Source organism: Rhinatrema bivittatum, chromosome 3 (genome assembly GCF_901001135.1).
Source record: "Rhinatrema bivittatum chromosome 3, aRhiBiv1.1, whole genome shotgun sequence".
In the NCBI taxonomy this organism is placed as follows: Eukaryota; Metazoa; Chordata; class Amphibia; order Gymnophiona; family Rhinatrematidae; genus Rhinatrema; species Rhinatrema bivittatum.
The window spans coordinates 139,387,513-139,408,080 of NC_042617.1; the positions used below are offsets into that span (position 1 = coordinate 139,387,513).

At 43.8% G+C, this 20,568-nt stretch overlaps 1 protein-coding gene across 1 annotated transcript in view; it reads right to left on the bottom strand.

Annotated features, from left to right (window-relative positions):
• XRN2 (5'-3' exoribonuclease 2) overlaps positions 1-20,568 on the bottom strand; it is a 283,450-nt gene that overhangs the window by 139,164 nt on the left and 123,718 nt on the right. Inside the window, exon 17 of the mRNA XM_029593758.1 lies at positions 6,958-7,093. Coding sequence (XP_029449618.1) covers positions 6,958-7,093 — 136 coding nt within the window. The remainder of the gene's footprint in view (positions 1-6,957; positions 7,094-20,568) is intronic.

Consider the following 20,568-nt stretch of genomic DNA (forward strand, 5'->3'; position numbering starts at 1 on the left):
ATTAACCTTTTGCTTCTAAGGTGCAAACAGAGAAAATTCCATCATCAAATTGCATGTTAATCTATCAGCTATCCATTGTCGATTCTAGTTGTACTCAGCAGAAGGTGCAGTTAGAGTTTATGGTCCAGTCGGACTGACCCCAACCTCTTTTGAGATCAGGCTCTCTCTAAACTGATGGACTTTAACCCACCCAATATCATAAATGGTGGATTCTTTTCAAGAGATTTTGGCTAGCACCTTTGATGAACTGGTGCCAATGAAACTTGTGAAACCCAGGCATGCCCATTTTGTTTCATGGTTCACTCTGGAATTTAAACCAACATTACGTATATTATAGCACCTTTGGTACAGGTCAGGATCAGAGGAGTCCCTGGATAAGTACCACACATGCTTTGTGAGATACAAAACCTTTACTGATAAAGCTAAGAAATCTTTTTTCTCTTTAAAGATCTCTGCCCCTGGCAACAATCCTCATGACAGTACCATCAATTAATAACTCCTCCTCTGTCTACAGATCCTAAACATTGCAATGACTTTGTTGCGTTCGTGCCTGCTTTCGCCCTCGCTCCACCCTCTCTACCTGTGTGGCGACTCCCTCCGTGCCTGATGGACGGCTTGATGCCGTGGCGTCTCCATCAGCTTCTCCCCGGCGTCCCCGGGCCGGCTCGACGCTGCGGATCCGCCATGTTCCTGATGATGTAGGGCATGTGCTAGCATGCGCGCACTCCGAAGTATGTACCAGCAAGGGCGCGAACCTCAGGGGCGTCCATCTGTATTGACGTCATCTGCTTCCAACATAAAAGGTCTTTTCTTTTGCTAACTCCTCGAGTTAGCAAGGACTCCTATTGGACTAGCTCCGGCTGTCCAAAGACTACCTTGCACCACAGGAGTGTTTGCGGGATTCCCCCGGACCCGCTTCACTCTTGCAGCATTGCCTCTCCAGACCTACCAAGGGTACCCGCTCCTCGGGGCCTCATTCTCTTTCTCTATTTCAGATTACAGAAAGGAACCGGTACTCGCTCCTCAAGGGCCTATGTTCCTGAACACTCTGAATATTCTCCTTGCCCAGAAGCCATCGCAGGTACAGACATTGTGAGTTACTATTTCAGATGGTATATAGGAACCGGCACTTGCTCCTCGAGGGCCTATGTTCCTGAACACTCTGAAGATTCTCTATTGACTAGAAGCTATTCCAGATACAGATTAGTGTGAGTGACCACTGCTCTCTCAGAGCTTCCCTGGAACCAGGTACTCGCTCCTCGAGGGCCTAACCCTTTCCAACTTCTGAGCCATATCAAGACCTTGTGTGAGATATCATCTAGTACTGGCTATATATATCTGCATATCCTGTCTATTCACTATCTAGACTCTTTGCAGCTCAGCAACCTGGGAATTGTAGTTCCAGTATCTGAGGGACTTCAGCCTTGCCGGGCATACCAGCTCACTACGGCCACCTCTGGTGGTTATTCTGCTTATCTAATAAAGAACTATCTGTGTCTGTCTCCATACTCCAGCCTAGCCAGTGGTCCCTCTCGGGACTCCCTCCTGAGGGTGCTGTCATCTGCCATCGGCCCAAGGATTCACCTATTCACTTTCTGTCCAGCTGAGCACCATCTCCAGTACTCCGCTGGTACAGATTGCCAACTCTGCAGTCTACATTAACATTGTCATTCCTTAGCAGACCCATAGGAGGCAGTTCACTACAGATTGCTATTCCTCCCTTAGGGGAGGGAATTCCATCAGACTGCTATTCGCATCTGCTCGCTCATCCCGTCCGCATCGCAGACCCTGTAACAGATTGCTAACCACTAGCAGTATTACAACAGATTGCTGGCTCCTCCCCTTGTGGGAGTATCCAGCAGCAGGATCCTATCCGATTGCTCTCTCTAGCAGCCGATCCCACAACAGATTGCTAATTCCTCCCTTTACAGGAGCATCCAGCAGCAGTTCGCTAACAGATTGCTAACTCGAGCAGCAGATCCCTAACAGACTTTGCTCAGTTCAAGGATAAGGCTGCCAAAATCTGCAGCAAGTTTTGTTCCTCCAGCGCCATTCCATCTTCACCCCTTCCCTATGGGACTCCTTTGATCCAGTATTAAAGGATAATGTTGAACAGATTGTATTCAAATTAAAACCCTCTGATTGTCCATTAAATCTATATTCCCCAGTTCTAGATTTTAATGAAAGGATCTGGATACCAAAATTGAAAAGGTCAATCTATCCTTGTATGATGATGTTTTACCAGAAACTAAAAAAATACTTTAATTTGGCCATTTCTAAACAAGTTTTCTTTAGACCCTTCTGTGCTTAGTAGCTATCTGCCTATATCCACTGCCATTTTTAGCCAAAATCGTTGATAGCATAGTTTTGGAACAACATAACACCTTTTTGGAACAACATGACATCCTGGATCAGTTTTCACAAATTTTTTTTTTAGCACAGAACTGCTATTGTTTAGCTTCAATACTATCTGATGAGGTTTTGATCATGGTACCACCTATGTGATGATTCTGCTTAACATATCTGCAGCCTTTGACACATTGAATCATTTTGACTTATTACATTGCTTAGCAGATATTGGGATCACTGGCATAATATTTCATTGGTTTACACTGTATATTTCAGGGGGTGCACAACAGTTTAGCTTCATATAGATGGTACTGTGTCGTAACATGTACCTTCCGCTATGTCGTTCAACATCTACATGATTCATTTTTGTGAGCTATCAAGCTTAGAAGTATACTATAAATTAGGATGACATTCAGTTTGTCTCCAAGCTTTCTACATGGTATGCAACCAATAATCTGTTAATCTGATTTTCTACAAATCAGATCATGTTTAAATCGTAACAGTCTTGCCCTCAATTTAGAAATGACTAAGTTAATCATTTTCAGCAGATTTCCTACTGACGACGCTCTATCTTACTTCAGATTTGAGGACTACAAAATTCCAGGGTCATCTTCCATCTATAATTTAGGAAATACCCTGGATTCCAATTTATTTTAATTAAAAAGATTTATAGTTCACTCATGTCCAAACGTTCCAGGCGGATTACACTAAAACATACAAACAAGTAACTCATATCAACATAGAACACAGAGACTAAATGATAAGCAATTAACACAAAATACCAAACAAATAACTGAACAATACTAATATCTTATTCCTGAACTGTGCCAAATCATGATTATTATTAATCTATGAAGTTACAGGTGACAGCATTAGTTATGGCTTCTTTTTTCAAACTATCGATGTTAACGTAGATTAAAACTCCTACTTCCAGCTCAGGACTTTCACTCCATCCTGCAAGCTCTGGTTTTCTCTGGTATTAATTACAGTAATTCTCTTTTAATTGGCCTTCCTGTCTTGTAGACTGTGCAGAATTCTGCCACTAGGGTTTTAATAGGCACATCACCACTGTTCTCAAATCCTTGCACTGGCTGCCCATCGAATGGTGCATCAAATATAAGATTGTTACCCTGGTGCATAAGCTGCTGTATAATTTTGTTCCCTGGATTCTCACCATTTTGCGGTTTTATGTTTCAGTCCATTCACTGTGTTCAGCCAACTCCTGTTAGAGATTCCATCTTTTCACACAATGCACATGGATGAAACATGGGATCGGGAATTCTTTCTAGGTGGCCCCACACTGTAGAATTCATTTCCAGAAAATACTAGAACTATGGAATGTGCTGTTACATTTATGAAAACTAAAAACCTTCCTTTTTCTGCAGCTCCTCTAGCAGAGAGTTCCCAAGCCTTTTGACAGGAGCTATATCCAATTTATCATCCTTTTTTTCTTTTATATTTAGCATCGCTTGCTTAGGCTTTGCTTCAGCAATTTGTGTTTTTGTTTCGTCTTTGTTTATATTTTAATTATGCATGTACATGTGGTCACCCACCTTGAACTGTTAGAAACTAGCAGAATTTAATTAATTTTTTTAATTTTCAATGGGATCATTGGTTTGACCCAGCATGGCACCTCCTAGGTTCATATTTTCTCTTTGGATGAAAATTTCTTGTAGTTATGTGCCTCATCAGTTGCGCTGTCATGGTGCTTCTCTGCTCGCTCTCTCTTTAACTCCACCTGCAATCTTCGCTTTAAAACCATGCATGCAAACTGACTCAGGTTACATACAGTTACTAGTCCTTGGACAAATTGCACAAGACACAAGATATTAACTTACTTATGTCTATTGTGTCACCAATATTCACAAATTCAATGACTGTATGGCAGCAGGAGGCCCAACTGCAGTCATCAAGAGCCCAAACAGGCCTGGGTTTTAGGATATCCACAATGAATATGCATAAGATACATCTGCATACAATGGAGAGTGTGCATGCAAATGAATCTCAAGCACATTTATTGTGGATATCCTGAAAACCCAACCTGTCTGTATCTCCTGAGGACCGAAGTTTGCCACCCCTACTATATGGTTATAGCCAGGGCCCCCGGTCTCCTGCAATTGCTCAGCTGCTTTAAGGGCCGCAAAATTTGGCCACTGTGTGGAATTGACCAATCTTGGCCATACTATCATGGGAGACCAGGGACCCTCTCGGAAGAGAAGCATTGGTGGTGAACAGCACATGACTCCTCTATGAAGCCCACTCCCTTCCTGGAAAAGGAGCATTGGTGGCAGTGCGATGGTGCAGTGTTTCCCCTCTGCTCCTACCAACCTTTGCCCCCCCTTCACCCCAGAACCATTCACTCACTGCTCCTCTACTGTGAAACAGGTGGACGATGGGGGAAGCCTTGAAGCTATTCTGGTATGTCTTCCCTCCTCCCCCTGTTGGGGCCTGAATGGATTGTTTTAACCACATGGTTCAAAATGAGATGCTTGGATCCCAGCAAGGGAGAGAGAGGGAGGACTTGCTTGAGGAGCTTTAAGGCCCTGGTCCTCCTCCACTCAATTTACAATAGGAGCGGGTGAGTGAGGAGAATGTTTTGGGGAGGGCAGAATGGAATGAAGGTGAGTGAACTGGGCCTCACTGGAGGGGTAGAGGGAGGGCGTGAACAAACATAGGATCATCTGGATGGGAGAAGAGAGGGAGTGAATGAACTGGGGATCATCAGAGAGGAGGGGAAGGAGTGAATGAACTGGGTGAGAAGGGAGGGAGTCAGTAAGTGAATGAACTAGATCACCATGGAATGGTAGGTGGAAGGGAATGAATTAACAAAGGATTGTGGAGTAGGGGAGAGAGTGAACCATGGGAGTGGGGGGAAAGAAGCAGAATGAGTGAAGGGTGGGTTGAGGGGAAAGGAAGGGAACCAAGGTTTGTGAAAGAGTAGGAGGGGGGAGGAAGTAAATGAGGGAGAGTAAGGGGATAGTGGATAAGGGATGAGAAAGAGGGAAAGAAGATATCAGTGGCTTTGTACGGGTGGATAAGGGAAAGAGGGGATGGAAGTCTGATTTGGGGGCAGGGCTGTGGTTTCCTTCCTTCACCCCATTCCAATCTTCCATCCTTCTCTTCTACCCCATCACCAATACTGCCTTTCTTCCCTCCCACACCACTACTGATCTCTCTTCTCTTCCCCTCTCACTCCCTCCTCTCCTTTCTTTAATCTCCCTGAATCCCCCATCCTCTTCTCCCTCTGTGCCTCTGTCTTCTTCCATCCCTTACTAAGATTCTTTCATTTCCCACTTCTGCAATCTCCTTTCTTCCCATTCCTTCATTCTAAGCCCCAATCACTAAGATTCCTTTTCCTCAAACAAAGAACCAAATACATTAAATGGATATAAAAATGTCAGAAAATTACTTTTTTAAAAAACAATTCACATTTTAAATGCAAATATATGCAAATTAGCCACAATTGCTACCAAATTTGAAAAATCTTCCACAGAATTTACCACCTCTTGCCACAGAATCTTGAAAAATCTGTCATATAAAACCGAAGGCTCTAGTTACAGCCAAAACCCAGAACAAAAAAGAAAATCTAATGATTTTGCATTTTTTTCCATTGTGAATTTAATTTCTTTAAAAAATTATTTTCCTAATAACATTGCTATAATTACAAGTCAAATCACTAATTTGGCTTTTTACAATTGAAGCATACCTTGCTCGACAAGTATGAATAAATAAGATGGGATACAGATAATTCCACAGCACAGCATTTCTGCTACTTGCTGGATAAACTTCATCTATTCCCACGCCACAAAGAATTCAATGTGCTTAGCTCTCAGAGCACGAAACTGGTTATTAACTATCAGTTCTACAATCCCCAATATGCTTAAGTAATCTCTAGCCAATCTGACATCTCAATTATTGAAAGATTTAAATCAGATACAGATTACTTTAATTACTATGCACTTCATGTTACACAGTGACACTGTCAGAAGGAGATTGACAAATGCAGTTCCTTTCAAAGTATTAACATTTTGTAGCATCTGTCGTTTGATCACTCAACCATTTAGTTGCTGCATTTAATTTCACAAGCAACCATATAATCCTATATTTCTAACATAGGAAAAATACACTTTGAAAAAAGTAACATGCTCTCAATAATAAAAAGTAAAATACTTATTAAATTTTAGGTGTTCTTATAACCCAAGAAACTAGTGAATACTCAAATCCCTAAATTTGACAGACAAAATAAAAAAAACCACAAAAAAAACTGCATTAAGCAATTTAATAGTTTCTGCTGACTGCAAAACTAGTATTAACTACAAATGTGTCTGGTTAAAAGCATCAATATTGCAACAAGGCAAATGAGAAATCTGGTAGAAAATTGTAAAAGCACAAGTTGCATAATTTTTAGTGAAATTTGCCCAATAATGTTGTGGGAAGACTGTGACATATCACCAATGCCACAGCCAGTGTATAGAGCACAAATAAAATATAAAAATAAAAATACACTTTTTTGGTTGTTAAACTTTCCTCATCCACCCAATTCTTTCTTTTGAAAGGGGACCCACTAATAGGAAGACAGATATTTACTTTTTAGTTTGTTTTGCATACCTGGTAATAGTATCGGAGAACCCAGCAAAGTCCTTCAACATAAGACTGTACAACTTTGCGGCGAAATTTCTCATCAGTTGCATCCACATCAAATTTGTTCTTGTAATAACGTTGTTTCCAACCTTCTTCCCATAACCTATAGAAGATGCAGCAAGCAAATTATTTTCAGTATTGCTTATTTTATAGGTAGTGGGATGAATACAATATGTAGAAAAATTTGGTCTTACCTGTTAATTCTCTTTCTATGAATCCTACCAGACCAGTCCAGAAACATGGGTTTTGTCCCCTTAACTAGCAGACTGAGATAGAGAACTAAAGCTCTGCACCACCCTATATAGGGTACTGTGCAGCATTAGCTCACTAGTATTGATGTTAACTTTACCTTCTCACCTATGAGCAAGGGGTATCATACAGGTAACTGACTGCAATTTGATCTCTGATCTCTGTGGACTCCATCAGGGAAGAAACATAGCCCCCTCAAGATATAGGCTAAGCTTATCTCCTAAATCCAGCAGACTATGGCTGTCATAGGCACAACCTCTCCTTTCTTCTGGCTAGCAAACAGAGCAACTAATTGATCTGATCTTCTGAAAGGATTTCTGACCTGTAAGCCCTACACACATCCAGTATATGGAAGTCCTCAATGGTCTCCACAGGCTCATATAGTGAGTATCTGATTCATGTGAAACGAAGATATCACCATGGGTAAGAATGACTATACTGCATGAATCGAAAGTGTTTCATCAGAACAAAGTAGGAATAGTTCCCTACAGGGCAGATCCTGCAACTCTGATATTTCCCTCGCAGAACAGTCAGCCAGTAAGAATGCATATGCACCAAAACCTAGATCAATACATTCCTAGAAGGGTTAAAAAGAGAAGAAGATAAGGCCATAAGCTCAAGATTAAGATCTCATGGGGTAACATTAGCTCTCATCTGAAAGCAAAGGTGATCCATTCCTCTTAGAAGTGTGAACATCAGGATGTGACAAAAGGGAGACTCCCTAGCATAGTCCTCTAAAGCACGCTATAGCTGCTACCTGAACTTTGAGAGAATTTAATGCCAAACCCTTCTGAAGGCCATTCTTTGAGAAGGCCCAGATCTACACGACTGTAGCTTGGAAGGGAGATACTGATATCTTCTTACACCACATTTCAAATAGTCTCCGCATCCTGAAATAAGCTAGGCAGGGGGGGGGCTTCTTAAGCACCTGTACAAGAAAGCAGATATGACCTCTTCTGAGAAATACTTTTTCTTCTGTTGAATTTATTCAATAGCCATGCCGTGAGACAAACTGAAAGCAGAATGTCCCGGAAGATCAGGTCATGTAATAACAGACACTTTTCCTGAGGAACATCAGAGACTATACAATCCTGAGCCTCATGAAGGTGGCATACTAAGGGCAACCGGGTCAGTCTAGAGCCACTAAAGCTATCATTCCTTGAACTAAGATCCTCTGAAGCACCTTTCCAATGAATGTCCATGGAGGAAGACATACAGCAGTCTGCAAGAAGGCCATAGTTGAGACAGGATGTCAGTGTCTAAGGAACCCTGATCCTTTCTCACACAGAAAAAAAAAAAAAAACAAAAAACTTTAGGAGCTATATTCAGCTGCTAAGTGGCTCAGCTAGTTAGCCGGATAATCATATCATATCCGGCTAACTAGCAGGGTATATGCAGTGGCACAGATTATGTATAACTGGCTAACTTTAGGATAGACCTATGGCCTGACCAGAAATAGCCACATAAGTTAACTGGCTAATTCCACTCCACACCGGAATGCCTTTTGCCCACCCCCGAAACGCCTCCAACTTATCTTAGTCAGATAAACACTCAATATATTGGGTATGCCATTTAGATGGATAACAATTTCATTATCTGTCTAAATGGCATTTGAATATGGACCTCCTTGGAACTCTGGTATCTCTTTATGCCCTTTTTGCATTAGCTCAGGGAGACGACTGAACATGTTATTCTCCCGAGTCCAGCATGTCCAATCAGACAATCTGCCTGAACATCCTCGATTCTGGCAATGTGGGCACAGAGGGTCCAAAAGAAGCCTTTTGCCCACCTGAGAAATAAGAATATTTCTTGAGACCCCAAATCTCTCTTAGATAGTAGAAGGACCAGGGGGCACTCCATGAAGTTAGCAAGTAGCTCATTTAAAACAAATCGAAGAAAATTCTTTTTCACTCAGCACCTAGTTAAGCTCTGGAATTCATTGCCAGAGGATGTGGTTACAGCAGTTAGTGTAACTGGGTTTAAAAAAGGTTTGGATAAGTTCCTAGAGGATAAATCAATAAACTGCTATTATGGTAATTAATAAGCAATAGTGGCTTATGTTCTATCAAATATTTGGGTACTTGCCAGGTACTTGTGACTTGGTTTGGCCTCTGTTGGAAACAGGATACTGGGCTGATGGACCCTTGGTCTGACCCAGTTTGGCATTTAGCAAAATTGCTTACCTTGTAATAGGTGTTATCCCAGGACAGCAGGATGTAGTCCTCACATATGGGTGACGTCACTCACGGAGCCCTATCGCGGGAAAAACTTCTGTCAAAGTTTCCAGAAACTTTTGACTGGCAGCCTGAGGCTACTGAGCATGCCCGGCATGCCATGATATTCTCTGCCACAGGGGTCTCACTTCAGTCTCGTATGTAGCAATAAGCGTTAGCAAAAAATAAAATAATAAAAGGTATGAGGCCCAACTCCGCAGGGTGGCTGGTGGGTTTCATGAGGACTACATCCTGCTGTCCTGGGATAACACCTATTACAAGGTAAGCAATTTTGCTTTCTCCCAGGACAAGCGGGATGCTAGTCCTCACATATGGGTGATTAGCAAGCTAGAGGCTGAGTCATTTTGTAGTGAAGCAACACTGAAGTACTGTTGGTGAAAATCAGTCAGCCGAAAATCACAGCAGGTTGGATGTAGAAGGAGTTGGGATTAAACTGGAAACAAAGTTCTTTAAGACAGATTTCCATAGGCTGAATCTTGTCGTCCTTCTTTGTCCAAACAGTAATGAGCTGCAAAGAGAGCTCCATGGTGCAGCTTTACACATGTCAAGAATTGGCACTGAACGATAGTGTGCTACTGAGGTTGACATTGCTCTTACTGAATGTGCCTTTACTCGCCCTTGGAGAGGAAGGCCTGCTTTTTCATAGCAAAACTGTATGCAATCTGCTAGCCAATTGGATAGAGTATGTTTACCCACTGCCTTACCCGGTTTGTTTGGATCATAAGATACAAAGAGTTGAGTGGATTTCCTATGTGTTGCAGTGCGGTTTACAGTCCAAGGTATGTAAGGCTGATTCCCCTTGATGGGAGTGAGGTCTTGGAAAGAATGTGGGTAAAACTATGGATTGGTTCAAGTGGAACTCTGTGACTACTTTGGGAAGGAATTTTGGATGTGTACGGAGGACCACTCTGTCATGTAGGAACTTTGTGTAGGGTGCGTACGTGACCAGTGCTTGTAATTCACTAACCCTTCTAGCTGAAGTAATGGCTATGAGGAAGATAGTCTTCCATGTGAGAAATTTAATATCACAGGAGTCTATGGTTCGAAAGGAGAACGCATGAGTCTTGTTAATACCAGATGCAAGTCACATTCTGTGAGTGGAGGTCGAATCGGTGGTTTGAGTTGAGTTAAACCCCTCATAAATCTGCTGACAAGAGGTTGTGTGGAAATTGGTGCATCTCCCATTTTGTTATGGTAAGCTGAGATTGCACTTAAATGGACTCTTACAGATGAAGTCTGAAGACCAGAGTCTGAAAGATGGTATAAGTAGTCTAATAGCGAAGTAGTAGTGCAAGTGAAGGGATCTATGTTGTTTTGCTTGCACCACAAGGTGAATCTCTTCCACTTGGAAGCGTAATTCTTTCGTGTGGAAGGTTTACGTGAAGCTATAAGCACTTGAGAGATATGGCTTGAAAGATTGAGTGGTTGTAAGATCAAGCTTTCAACATCCATGCTGTCAGGGATAGGGATTGAAGGTTGGGATGGCGCAGCCGATCTTGATCCTGAGTTATGAGAGTGGGAGCTATTCCCAGGCGAATGGGATCCCTGATCGAGAGATCTAGAAGTGTGGGGAACCATACTTGTCGAGGCCAATATGGGGCTATGAGTATCATGGACCCTTTGTCCAGTTGCAGTTTCACTAAAGTTTTGGTTATAAGCGGTACTGGAAGATACGCATATAGTAGGCCCGAGTTCCAAGTGTGAGCGAATGCGTCCTTGGTTGGTTGGTTCTTCTGTGTGTGTAGAGAACAGTATTTGTCCACCTTGTGATTCAGGTGTGACGCAAAGAGGTCTATTGTTGGTTGTCCCCAACGTTGAAAGATCCTGGTCGCTACTGAGGGATCCAGGGACCATTCGTGTGGTTGGAATTGGCGACTGAGTCGATCCACCACAACATTTTGTATGTCTGCCAGATAAGTGGCCCGGAGAAACATTGAATGGTTTAGGGCCCAGCTCCAAATTTGAGCAGCTTCTTGACAAAGGAGAAACCAGCCCGTACCTCCCTGTTTGTTGATGTACCACATGGCTACTGTGTTGTCTGTCTGGATAAGAACAGTCTTGTGCGAAAGGCAGTCCTTGAACGCATGCAGCGCATAACGTATAGCTCGAAGCTCTAGGAAATTGATTTGAAACGTTGCTTTGAGTTTTGTCCAAGTACCTTGGGTTTGGAGATTGTTTACATGAGCTCCCCAACCCAAGGTGGATGCATCTGTAGTTAAAGTTATTTGTGGGACTGGTTGTTGGAAGGGTAGACCCTTGCGCAAATTGTCCTTGTTTGTCCACCAAAGTAGAGATGAGCGTAGTTGGTGGGTTATTTGAATTGGAGAATGCAGTGGTTGAATGGCTTGGATCCATTGTGATTTTAGAGTCCATCGAGTTGCTCTCATGGCTAGCCTTGCCATAGGAGTGACATGAACTGTGGAGGCCATGTGGCCTAGTAAGGTTAGAAACAGATGAGCTGTTACTTGTGTCTTTGAGTGAATTGAGTTTGCTAGCAAGGATATTGTTTCTGCTTGATCCTCGGGTAGAAAGGCTTTTGCAAGGTTGGTGTCCAGTTCTGCTCCTATGAATTGGAGTAGATGAGACTGTGTGAGATGGGACTTTTGATAATTGATGAGAAATCCCATGGAGTGAAGTAGAGCAATTGTCTGGTTGAGAAAAGTTATTGCTCCTTGTTGAGATTGACTTCTGATGAGCCAGTCATCTAGTAATGGGAAGACATGGACACCTTGCTTGTGCAAGTGTGCTGCTATTACTGCCAGGCATTTTGTGAATACTCTGGGAGCAGAGGCGAGTCCGAATGGCAGTACTCTGTATTGAAAATGTTGGTGGCCTACTATGAAGCACAGGTACTTGCGATGAGGCGGGAATATTGGAATGTGAGTAAGCGTCTTGTAGATCCAGAGAACAAAGCCAATCTTGTTTTTGGAGAAGTGGAAGCATGGTGCCTAGAGAGACCATCCTGAACTTTTCTTTCTTTAGAAATTTGTCGAGATTTCTGAGGTCTAGGATGGGACGTAAGCCTCCTGTTTTCTTTGGAATGAGGAAATATCGGGAGTAGAATCCTCTGCCCTTCTGAGACCGGGGCACTTGTTATTTATTTATTTATTTTTAATTTTTCTATACCGAAATTCCTGTATGATACACAAATCAATCCGGTTTACAAGTAACGGTAACTCGCCCGGGGCTTGATGGGCCGGGGCTTTTTACATTAAACAGATAAACATGGCTTAATTACGGCTTAAATACTGCTATATTTATATACTATATATATACTTATATATACATATATATGTATACATATACATATATGTATACTATATATACAATATATATATATATAAATACTGTTATATTTATATATATTGTTCTATAGCTCTGGCTGTCAGAAGGGTGGATAATTCTTTTTGAAGCTGAGGAATATGATCCTTGCTGAGAGGAATCTGGGGTGCTTGAAATTCTGTAGGAATTGATAGGAAATTGAGTTTGTAACCTCGAGATATTATGGACAGAACCCATTGATCCGTTGTTACTGTTATCCAATTGTTGTAAAATTTGGATAATCTTCTTCCTACAGGGAGTTCTGGTCGAGGATTTCTTGAAAGGCTTAGTTCCCTGGAAATATCTTAAAAAACCTGCTGCAGGACCCGTTTGAGGGGCAGGCTGAGGCCTGGGTGCTCTTTGTTGGCGAGGCTGTGTCCTGTGCTGGGTCCTTGATTGGTGAGGCCTAGTTGCAGGAGGATAATATCGTTTTGAACGGTAATAAGATCTCAGAGTGTCCCTCCTTTGGGTTCTGCGTGCAGCGTGTGTAGTAGTATCCTGAGGTATAGAGGATAGCTGCCTTAAGGTCTCGTTATGTTCCTTAAGTTGGGAGACCGCCTCTTGAACCTTTGTCCCAAATAAGTTATCCCCTGTGCAGGGAAGGTCCACTAGTTTATCTTGGACCTCTGCCCTGAGATCTGATGCCTTAAGCCAGGCCCATCTCCTGGCACTTATACCGGAAGCTGCTACCCTTGACGCTGTCTCAAAAGAGTCATAGGCAGCTCTTACTTCATGCTTTCCAGCCTCAAAAGCTTTATGAACTAGGTTTTGTGCTGGTTCTCTGTATTCCTGGGGTAGAGATGGGATGAACTCCTCCATCTGCTTCCATAGGTTTCTTTGGTATTGGGTGACATACAACTGATAAGCGGCGACCTGATTAACGGCGCAATTACACCAGGCGTCGCGTGCCGGGCGTGACAAAGGGGTTTTCCCCTTTGTGCTTCCCTTCATGCTAACCTTTGTGCTCCTTCTAATATAATTATATTTATGTTTATGTTAATAATTTAACTTTTATTAATGTTATTTAGCTTTTTGCTTTGTTTAAAATTATTTCATTATTGACGTTTAAATGTATTAGACTAAGGAATTTTACTTCCTGCTCATTCTGTTTCATTGTAAACCAGTTTGATATGCATTTTATGCAGGAAAATCGGTATAAAAAAACTTAAAATAAATAAATAAATAAATAAATAAATAAATATTCTAGAGTTTAGCATTGCACCCTGGAATACCTTACGACCTAAAGCGTCTAGAAACCTATCATCTTTCCCAGGAGGATTAGAAGAATGCACCCTTGTTCTTTTGGTCCTCTTCTGCGCTGATTCCACAACTACTGAGGAATGTGGTAGTTGGGATTTTTGGAAAACTGGTGCAGGTTGGACCAAATATGTTGAATCCATTCTTTTATTAATGGGAGGAATAGAACAAGGATGTTCCCACATTCTTTGTTGAAGTTGGAGAAGAATGTCATGAACAGGTATTGCCATAATTTGCTTGGGAGGATCAACAAATTGCAATACCTCAAGGGTTTGGTGACGTAGATCCTGCTCAGACTAACTTGAAGGGGATAGAGTCAGGCATGTCTTGAACAAAGGCAGCAAAAGTGAGGTCCTCTGGTGGGGATTGTTTCCTTGGGTGTGGAGGAGTAGGGTCAGACATGAAAGATTCTGAAGAGTCAGATTGTGTATCACTCCACGTATCATAACCTGGAGTGTGTGGACGTGGCTTGGCAATTGTAGGTGGAGGAGGTACACCAGAGGGTCCTGGAATAGGCTCTTGAAAGGAAGATTCCTCTTCTATGGGATTCGAGGGCAAGGAATCCAATAGGTCATGATATTTTTTCTGAAGAACCAAAAATAATGCTGCTTCAAATGATGCAGTATCTCCAGAAGGGAGTGGCATCGCAAGTTTTGGTGTTGGAATCGTTGATATCGATTCCCTTTCCATAGATGGAGGTAAGGCAGTGGTGGCAGCGATTCGTGTCGATGTTGGAACCAAAGCTGTGAAAAACATCGATGACATTCCCGATGAAAGTGGAGGCATTGATGTGGGCATCGAGGAAAAAAGGGATGCGCGGTGAGCAGGTGTGTCATTTGGCATCGGGAAGGGTCCTGGAGTCAGGAAAGTTCCCGGGATCCGGACGGTGCTCTGCATCGAAACTGTGCTTGGTGTCAGGGCCATGAGCGGCATCAGAACTGTGCCCAGGATCGGGAAAGGTCCCAGGATAGGTGTCATCGTCTGTGGAACTGCCATCGGCACCGGTCGTGCCGGCATCGGTGACGTCGATGTGGAGGTAGACGTCACCGGCATCGGCGATGTCACCGGTATCTGTGCTGGCACCGGCAAGTGTTCCTTGATGGCTTGTAGAACTGCTTCCTTTATATAGGATGTGAAGTCCAGTGGCATCGAGATGGGAGGTGGCACTGTTGGAGGCGGCAACGATGCTAACAGTGGCGCAAGTGTTGGCATAGTAGGCTTTTCAGGCATCGATGTGACAGTAAACTTAGCCTGCTTTTCTGTTGGTTCCCCGCGGACAGATCCCGATAGTGACGCCGATGCATGCCTATGACGGTGCTTATGCCAAGGCCTTACCTCCGCCGCCGAGCGAATAGACGATGTTGATGGAGTAGGGGAGGATCTATCTCCGGAACAGTCAGGTCGGCGCTTTTTTAGTAAAACTTTTTTCGAAGCTCCTACCGGTGAGGACTTTGAGGAAGTGGCCAGAGAGGGGATCAACTGCAGACTGAAGAGCTGTTGAATTTTCTCCTGACGCAGTTTTCGCCCTTTGGGTGTCATTTCTTGACATTTCTGACAAGAGGAAATGTCATGTTGTTCACGGAGACATCGAACACACTCTAAGTGCGGATCTGTAACCGACATCGTTCGGTTACAAGTCGGGCATTTTTTGAATCCCGACGCCATTCTGTTACCGACGGCCGTTGATGACTGAAAAAATTAGTAGCGTTTTTTTGAAAAGTAACGCTAAAATACTTCACCAGCCGGTGAGTAGAGAAAAGTGAGATCCCGTGAGGGAGAAATGAGAAGAAATAACTATGTTTTTAGGAAGAACTGAGGTAAACTCAGAGGGCTCCGGTGTCCGTGCCGCTATCCAGCGGCGCGGAAAAACGAAGACTGAAGTGAGACCCCTGTGGCAGAGAATATCATGGCATGCCGGGCATGCTCAGTAGCCTCAGGCTGCCAGTCAAAAGTTTCTGGAAACTTTGACAGACGTTTTTCCCGCGATAGGGCTCCGTGAGTGACGTCACCCATATGTAAGGACTAGCATCCTGCTTGTCCTGGGATAACTTATGTTCTAAGACTTTTCCTCTGAATACCAAGATGCCTTTCCTTGCGAAGCACTGCAGTTATGATAACCATTAGGTTAGTCCAAAAGGAAGTGCTCAAAACTGGAAGAGTCCTCCTTGTATTGTGAGCATTAAGAAACCAATGGTCTGCCTTGATATGTATGTGGAGCTATATCTCTAGGAGATTAGGGATGGGAGGAATTCGTCCTGCCTTCCTGTCACCATTACTGATCATAGAGACTTCTTTGCAGAAACAGGATACACATAGAGCTCCGTAAATCTGTTTGAGATCTGAATGAGCCAAAAGATGCCCTCCTTTTTTGACACAAGGTGAGCAGTCCTCTGGTAACTTTTAGTACTTGATTCCTCCCATCCCCACCTCTTAGGCTGAGAAATAAGCTATTCTAGGTGGTTGAGTTATGCCTTAGAACCCCCATCCAGCAACCAGTCTCAGATCCATAATAGCTACAACACAGGAACTGCCATGGTGCTGTCATGAAGAGTATATCCACCTCTCAGCAGATGGCCTCCATAAACTCACAACGCTGACTTCCAAACATTTTTTCAGGACATGCAGTATTCAGTACAAATATGCACTGGACATAGAACACTGCAAACTGTAGGGCCAGTGTGGAACTTCAAAGGCCAGTTTGTGCTTCAGTCTTCCTTCCTATGGCTCCCTGAGTGCTGTGTCACTTTCCATTGTAATTGTTTCCTGAGTCTCCAGTGAAAACCAGCTTGTCCACTTGCTCCTTTTTTGTGGTTAGTAGCTATAACTTGCTATTGGCCCTGACTACCTTTGGGTCTACCTCTGGGGCTTTCCACTCGTCTGAGATTACTGCTCTGGCTGCCCAGAGAAGCAGAAAGGCTTGGCAGGTCTCCGTGACCCTTCAGTTTATGGTGGGCTCGGAAGTCAATACAAAGGAAGCTGGGAAGACAATGGCAGAACTGCAACCTCCCCTCACCCCTGTATTTCAGCTTCACCACTCTTGGCATCAAGCAACACCCCCTTCTTCCAGTTCCTCTTTTCCTGGGTCCTCCCAGGATCCCCAGACCCCCTTCACAGCAGGAGCTCAGAGGCCAAATTTACAGAAACAGAACCCTCATATTTCCTCCCACCTGGGACCTTTTAGATTGTCCTGAGTGCCAGAAATCTCACTGTGGGGGAAGGGAACCTCTGCCTGAGGAGCAGGCTTGCTGGAAGAGGCAGCCAAATTGAGGAGAAAAGTGGCGAGGAACCACATCGCCCAAAATGTGCCCCTCTTCCATCCAGTGGAATTAATCCAAAACCGCATGTATTAGAGAAGGTGGACCAGGGAACAGTTCCTTCTTGAGACATTTTATTTATTTATTTATTTTAATGCTGTTTATTAGAGAATACACATCAAAAAACAAAAATACAGGTAATTTCAACAAACCTTTACAATATAATTCCATCCATTTGTATTCTCCCATTTTATTATACCTCTTATACCTAATATGCCTCATTCAACCTTCAACATTCACACCTCCCCACTAACATCAACCATACCACCTGAGTCACCCAAACTATATTCTAGGAGTCATCTTTCAGGAAAAGGATCTAAGCCTCATTTTTGATAATTCATTGAAATCTTTTGCTCAGTATACAGCAGCAGCTAAGAAAGCAAAAAGAATGCTAGGAATTATTAGGAAAGGAATGGAGAATAAAACAGAGAATATCACAATGCCTCTGTATCGCTCCATGGTGCGACTTCATCTTTAGGATTGCGTGCAGTTCCAGTCACATCGCAAAAAAGATACAGTAGAATTAGAAATGATACAGAAAAGGGCAACCAAAATGATAAAGGGGATGGAATGATTCTCCTATGAGGAAAGGCTAAAGAGGTAAAGACTAGCTTGGAGAAGAGATGGCTGAGGGGAGATATGATAGAGGCTATAAAATGAGTGGAGTGGAATGAGTAAACATTAATCGGTTTACTCTTTTAAAAAGTACAAAAATTAGGGGACATACAATGAAGTTACTAGGTGATATAATTAAAACTAAAAAGAGAAAATATTTTTTACTCAATGCATAATTAAGCTCTGGAATTCATTGCCAGAGGATGTGGTGAAAACTATTAAAGAAAAAAAAAGTTTGGACAAGTTTCTGGAGGAAAAGTCCATAAACCATTAAGGTAGAGGTGCAGAAATCCACTATCCTTGGGATAAGCAGCAGGGAATCTATCCCTTGGGATCCTACCAGGTATTTGTGATCTCGATTGGCCACTGTTGGAAACTGTTGATTGGGCTTGATGGACCCTTGGTATGACCTAGCATGGCAAGTCTTATGTTCTTACGTTTTAAGGAATGATCCCACAAAGACTTGTATTCTGTATTTTTACTTCACAGCTCCAATTAACATGTATTAACTCAAAGGATGCCATCTGCATCATCAAGTTTCTCCAACAGTTGACAGATGGATTCTCTTCAGAAATCCCAAACTTTAAGATCATTTGTTTTCACAAGTAAAATCACAATATTTACAAATATTTGTTTTACTTTGTTAATCTAGCCTCACAGAGAGTCCATGCATCTCCCAATAAGAGTAATGTAGAAGTACAAGAAATACATATCATGAGACATTTTCTGTCATAGCTGCCATCCCTGCTGTGCCTAACCTACTGCAACCCCAGCCGCTCTCAGAATGGCCTGCTTCACTATTTAAGGTCAACACTGAGGAGAATTCACCGAGTTTACCTTCCCTGGAGGAGACACTCCCCATCCTTGCAGGTAACATGGACTTTATTAGTGTACCATCTGATGCAGGAATGGCCTGTGTGGTGACAATCATTACTGGGTTGCCCCAGAAATGAGCAGCTGGATGTCTGGAGAGACAGATCCATGTAGACAACAGTGAGGACAGAGAAACTAGGATTCTTCCACTTATACAAACCACCTTCCCCTCAGGTCACACCCTCAGGTGCTGGTGAGGCATGGGTAACAGGGGTAACCCCCTAATACAGAACGTGGAGCCAGAAGCCAGGAACAAAACAAGAGACCTGAGCACACCAGGAAACCAGAATCATGAAAGGGTTCAAGCAAGAACACTGAAAGCAAGGTCAGGAAGCGACAAAGGTTTCTAAGAGCAGATAACTGGAGGAAAGCTAAGGTAAGAATATAAGAATTTGTCATAGTGGGTCAGACCAAAGGTCTATTAAGCCCAGTATCCTGTTTCTGACACTGGTCAATCCAGGTCACAAGTGCCTGGGAGGATCCCAAAACAACAGATAGATCACATGCTACTAACGCCCAGGATTAGGTAGTGGCTTTCCCCAATCTACCTAGTTAATAACAGTTTATGGACTTCTCCAGGAATTAGTCCAAACCTTTTTAAAACCAGCTACACTGTCTTTACCGCATCCTTCAGCAATCAATTCCAGAACTTAATTGTGCTTTGAGTAAAAAAGAATTTTCTCTGATTTGTTTTAGATGTGCTACTTACTAACTTCATGGAGTATCTTTGTATTTTTACCTGTTCTATTCCACTCATGATTTTATAAACCTCTATCATATTCCCCTCAGCCATCTCTTCTCCAACCTGATCAGCCCCTGTCATGAATCGCGCTGCCCGCGGGTTTCCCCGCAAGCAGGCCACTCACCCCACGCTGCTGTCTTCGCCGACGCGGCAGGACGCCGCTGGCCTGCCCACACGGCCCGGAGGCTGCCCGTGCTTCCAGCCTTCACCGCGGCTGGAGCCGCGGACTTTCCCACCCTCTTCGGGGCTGGGAGTGCCCCCGACGTCATCTGCCTCTTCGCGGCGCTAGGCCGCAAGCCCCAGTGCCATCCGGCGGCTGGAGCCGCCCCCGGGGCTCCCCGCAGCAGCTGGAGCCGCTGCCGACGTCAGGGCCTGCTCCTCAGGCCCTGCCCTACGCGACTACGTCGATGCAGGCCGCTGTCCGTGGTCCTGCACAGTTCCTGCACTCTCCCTAGGCGCGCGGCCGCGTCTTCTTTCTTCATTTAAAGGGCCAGACACAGGAAGTGTCTTGGCCCAACCTTGCTGTTTCCTGTACCAGCCCTATAAAGGACTGCTCCGTCTGTTGTTCCTGGCCTTGCATCGTCGTGGAGTCTTCGCTCTGGAGGCTCCGGCCTGCCAGAGCCCATGTAAGGTCTTCTAGTCTTGTGGAGCTCCTCATCATGATGTCTTCTTGTCCTACCATGTCATGTCTTCGTGCCTGAGGTCCTCGTCCAGGTGTCTTGTTCTTCTACATCCTGGTGTTCTTGCCTTCCGTGATGTTCCTTCCTTCGTCTCGCCTTCAATGCTCTCGAGCCTTCTGGTCCAGTAGGCCGGGGGTCCCTCAGATGCAGTACTCCTGGGTGGACTAGCCTGCTGGTGGACGGTTGTCCTGTGCTCCTGAGCTGTCAAGTCCTGGTTGTATGTTCCTGTGCTGTCCCGCTCCCGTTGTGGTCCGTGACCAGTCTGCAAGGGCTGTGTAGGGCGCGTACTGGGA